Source organism: Plasmodium relictum, assembly GCF_900005765.1.
Source record: "Plasmodium relictum strain SGS1 genome assembly, chromosome: 12".
NCBI lineage: Eukaryota > Apicomplexa > Aconoidasida > Haemosporida > Plasmodiidae > Plasmodium > Plasmodium relictum.
The window spans coordinates 2,393,337-2,398,380 of NC_041690.1; the positions used below are offsets into that span (position 1 = coordinate 2,393,337).

The following is a 5,044-nucleotide window of genomic DNA, read 5'->3' on the forward strand; positions in this document are numbered from 1 at the left end:
ATTACTCATTTCCTATTTTTAATATATTTCCATCCATATTTATTTAAAAAAAAATATATAATATCATTAAAAATTAATTTTAATTGGAATATTTTATAAAATAATAAATTTTTGTGATGTTGAAAAAATATATTTAATTGAATGAATCGGAGAAAAAAAATGTGTTGTTTAATTGAGCGTCAGATTGCACAAAACCACATGGTGCTATTAATTTATTAACATAACAAATATTTATGTTAAATTGTTAGTTTATTTTTTTTTAAAGATATATTTTTATTTCAGAAAATTTATATTTGGTATATATTTTCTTAGAACAAATATAAAAATTATTTATGAAAAAAAAAAAATGTGAAACAATGAAATTTAATTATTTTGTGTATTTTTTTTAGGTTAATATATTTTAAGTCTATATAATTTTATAAATTTTTTTTATTTATTTATCCCTATTTTAATGTATATTTAAAAAAAAAAAAAAAAAAAGTTTTTATGGTAAGTATTTTCGTACTCACTAATATATTTGTATGTTATTTTAAACAATGAGAGGAAAGTTTATATTTTTTTCTTCTATTTTTTTATTTTTATCACATACTATATCGTCTGAAGAAGGAGTAGATTTCAATGCACCAATAAATAGTGAAGAAGATGAAGTATTAAAAAACATTTTAAAAAGATTAGATGATTATTTAAAAAATGATGCCTCTACACAAGACAATATAGAATTAAAAAATAATGAAAATTTACAAAACTCAGAAAATTCAGATTCTGGAGAAAATAATGAAGTAAATGGAGAAAATGAAGAAAATAATGAAGAAGTAATTGAAGAAAACAATAAGAAAGTAAATGGAGAAAATGAAGAAGAATTAAATGCAGAAAATAATGAAGAAGTAATTGAAGAAAACAATAAGAAAGTAAATGGAGAAAATGAGAAATTCACTGGCCAAACTGCACAAGAATTTGTAGAAGAGACAGAAGAAGCTACAGAAGATGAAAAAAAACCTTTAGAGGGAAATGAAGAAGAATTAAATGAAGAAAATAATAAGAAAGTAAATGGAGAAAATGAAGAAGAATTAAATGCAGAAAATAATGAAGAAGTAATTGAAGAAAACAATAAGAAAGTAAATGGAGAAAATGAGAAATTCACTGGCCAAACTGCACAAGAATTTGTAGAAGAGACAGAAGAAGCTACAGAAGATGAAAAAAAACCTTTAGAGGGAAATGAAGAAGAATTAAATGAAGAAAATAATAAGGAAGTAAATGGAGAAAATGAAGAAGAATTAAATGCAGAAAATAAGGAAGTAGATGGAAAAAATAAAAAAGAATTAAATGAAGAAAGTAATGAAGAAGTAATTGAAAAAAGTGAGAAATTCACTGGACAAACTGCACAAGAATTTGTAGAAAAAGAGGCAGAAGAAGCTACAGAAGATGAAAAGAAACCTTTAGAGGGAAATGAAGAAGAATCACGAGAAGAAATTGTAGAGAACATTTTAGTAAATAAACCTGAAAAAAATTCAGATGAAGGGAATAAATTAAGGGGGGAGAATGATGAAGAATTAAAACAGGATATTGATGAAACTCAAAACAGTAGAAACACGAATTTAAAGGACAATGAAAATGAATTAGGTGATGATGGAGTATTTATAGGGCAAACTGCAGATGAAGCCTTAGAAAATGTTACAAATACTGTAAGAGCTCAAGATTCAAGTTCCTCACATAGCCATGTAAGCTCATCAGTTCCAGGAGTAGGAGGAGTTCCAGGAGTTGCAGGAGTTCCAGGCGTTCCAGGAGTTCCAGGAGTTCCAGGAGTTCCAGGAGTTCCAGGACCCCAAGGAACCCAAGAAACCACAACAGGTGCAAGCACAACAAATAACACATTAGATACTCTTTATGATGATGTTCTTAAACGTTTAAAGATCGAACATAATAATTCTCCTTATAGTGATGGATATAATAATTTTAAAAATGAATTTAAATTACATAACTTGAGTAAAAAAGAACATGATATGATTAAGGAAATTATTGATGAGTTTGCCAAAAAATACACAAACCAAGATGATATAAATAAAATCGCTGATTTATTTAGATCAGCATTTACTGATAAGGGTCTTGCTGAAGAGTTAAAGGCCTTAATCTATAGTATATATGGGTATGCTAAACGTCATAATTACTTAAGATCTGTTCAATCAAAGAAAGAAACATACAGTGTCATGGTACAAAATGCAGTTGAATTACTAGGAGCTATGTTAATTGATAAAATAAAATAAATGAATAATAATTTTATTTAATCCTTTATTTTTATTCATCTTTTTATTAATTTGTATAATATCAATGAATAAATATTGTAAAAAGTAAATTTTTCTTGTATTAGATAAATCAAATGCTATATTTTCTTTTTTTGACTTTTTTATTAATAAAAATTACATTGCATATAAATTTATATTAGAATATATATAAATAAGGATATAAAGCAATTTTACATATTAAAAAACTTGAATACTACAAATTTATATGAGATAAAATAATAGTATGTTAAATAGTAAATTCTGTAATTAATTGAAAAAGAAAAAAAAGATAATAAAAAAACATTACAAGGAATACTTTCTTCATTTTCAAATTTTTTTTAAAAAAAAAAATATTAATAAATTTTTTTTCTATTTTTTGACATTTTATTCTTCTAAAATATATTCAGATATTTGCTTGTATAAATAAAAAGAAATTTCAAGTTTAATTTCTAAAATATTAGAACTTTAAAAAATTTACATGAAATTTATAAATAATTTTTTGAAATAGTATATTTTTTTCATTATTGTAAGTGTATCAAGATAATTTTTTTTCTATGGAAAACAAAAATTTTAGAATATTATTATATTTTTAAATAATAAACAGTTTAAAATAAAGTAATTTCATTATAAAATCTTTATAATTAAAAAACATAATTTTTTTATAAAAATGAGAAAGAATATTTTTATCAAATACCTTTCATAAAAAAAATATCAAAAAGAAAATAAAAGAAATCAATTCAACTTTAATATATATATGATATTAACAAAATTTATTGTAATATTTATTAAAACGTAAATAGCTAAAAAAAAAAAAAAATAGGTATAGGATTAATATATATATATTATAAATTTCAAAGGAAGTTTAATGAAATATTTTATTGAACAAAAATAATTCTTTTGAATTATATTACTATTTTAGATATTTGAATTTTTTCATTTTCTTTTTCTTTCTTTTATTTTAAGCATATTAATCTTTTTATATTTTATTGTATTCTTCCGTAAAATGTTTAATTTGAGTTTCTACTTTTTCTATTAACAAATCATATATATGATTAAATAGACTATCAGAAATTTTTAATTTATCATTTTTTTTTATAGTGATAAAATTTTTCCAAGTTTTTCCTGCTTCCAATTCACTTGATAATTCTTTTATTTCTACAATAACTTTGTGTATGTGTAACTCCGTTATATTAACATAAATAGTCAAATGCAAATTACAAGAAAACTCAAAGATGTGCCTTTTTGTTCCTCTTATAACTACAATTTGAGCATCAACAGATAAATCATTTATTTCATTTAAATTAATTTCAGATAAATACTGAATTGGTAGAATTTCAGGATATTTCAAATTTGATAAATTATATTCATTCTGGTTATTCAAATTTAAACAATCTGATTTTTCATTATTTTTAAAGTGAATATTTTTTAAACATTCTTCTATTTTTGTTTTAGCCCATTTTGACATGTCCTTCTCTTCATAGGTTGTTCCTGCTGCATTCCATGATGATATTGCTTTATTTTCATTTTTGTAAAAATTAAAATCGTCATTTAAATCATTTTCTATTTTTTTGGGGATATTTTTTTCGAAAAATTTTTTATCATCATCTTTTATATCTTTTTTAAAATAGCAATATCCCATTTTCTTAGTTTCATCAATTATTTTTTGATCTTCTTCATCTATATCTAGATGAGATGAATTATTAGAAGTATTGGACACTAAAGAATCACTTTTTTTTTTTTTCTTTTTTTCTTTTTCTTTTTCTTTTTCTCTTTCTTTTTCTTTTTGTTTTTGTTTTTCTTCTTCTTCCTTAATTCTTTTTTCATTTTCTAAAGCTTCCCATTGATCAAAATCAATTAACTCTTCATTTTTTTCTTTTCGAGATTTCATATCATTTTCATATTTTTCTCTTTTCTTTCTGATTATTTCTTTTTCTCTATCATCATAAAGACCAGAAGCTTTTTCAAAAATTTTTGAATATGCCTCTTTTTGCTTTTTGTTATCTTCATTTTGTTTTATTATTATATTTTTCAATAATTTTTTTGCATCTATATTGTCTGGATATATTTTAAGAAATTCTTGAATTTTTTCTTTTGCTATATCAAAATTGCATCTATTATATTCTATTTGACACAATCTAAACATTCCTTTTGCATTATTTTTATCTATATTTAACACTTTCATTATATTATCATATGCTTCATTATATTTTTCTACATTTGAATAACATAAACTTAAATTTAGATATAAAGCTATCTCTAATTCTTTTATTTTATCATTTTTATTTTCTATTTTTTTTAAATATTTTATTCCTTCATTATATTTAGAAATTGCTTTATCATGATTCTTATTTTTATAATCATTATTTCCTTCTAATTTTAAATCTAATATTTTCTTTACTTTTTCATCAAAGCTCATATTATTAACTGTTTCATCAAACTCTTTTTCTTTGTCATTCTCTATTTTATTATTTTCTTCGTTATTTTTTGAATCTTTATTTTTTTCGTTTACCTTATCCATTTTATACAAAAAAATGTATAATTTGAAATATAAATTAGTAAAAAAATATTTGATGAATTTTTTAACGTTATTTATTATAAAAAAAAAAAAAAATAAAAAAAAACTTTTTTTTTTTTTTTTTCTTCATAAACAGTAAATGTATTTTTTTTTATTTTATTTTATTTTTTTTTTCAATTTTCTAAAATATATTATATTCTTTCATATATTTTAATATTTATTATTATTTTATTTTATTTATCACTAAATA

General features: G+C 21.3%; 2 protein-coding genes across 2 annotated transcripts; one reads left to right on the forward strand and one right to left on the reverse strand.

Annotated features, from left to right (window-relative positions):
- Nucleotides 1–536: 536 nt before the first annotated feature.
- Nucleotides 537–2,261, forward strand: PRELSG_1262600 (MSP7-like protein; the record flags this gene model as incomplete). Its single annotated transcript, XM_028678441.1, has 1 exon — nt 537–2,261. The coding sequence occupies one exon, from the start codon at nt 537–539 to the stop codon at nt 2,259–2,261; it is 1,725 nt and encodes a 574-aa protein (XP_028534731.1).
- A 994-nt stretch (nt 2,262–3,255) lies between these two features.
- PRELSG_1262700 (chaperone binding protein, putative) lies at nt 3,256–4,797 on the reverse strand (the record flags this gene model as incomplete). The annotated part of the gene is made up of 1 exon (XM_028678442.1): nt 3,256–4,797. The coding sequence occupies one exon, from the start codon at nt 4,795–4,797 to the stop codon at nt 3,256–3,258; it is 1,542 nt and encodes a 513-aa protein (XP_028534732.1).
- Between the last annotated feature and the right edge of the window lie 247 nt (nt 4,798–5,044).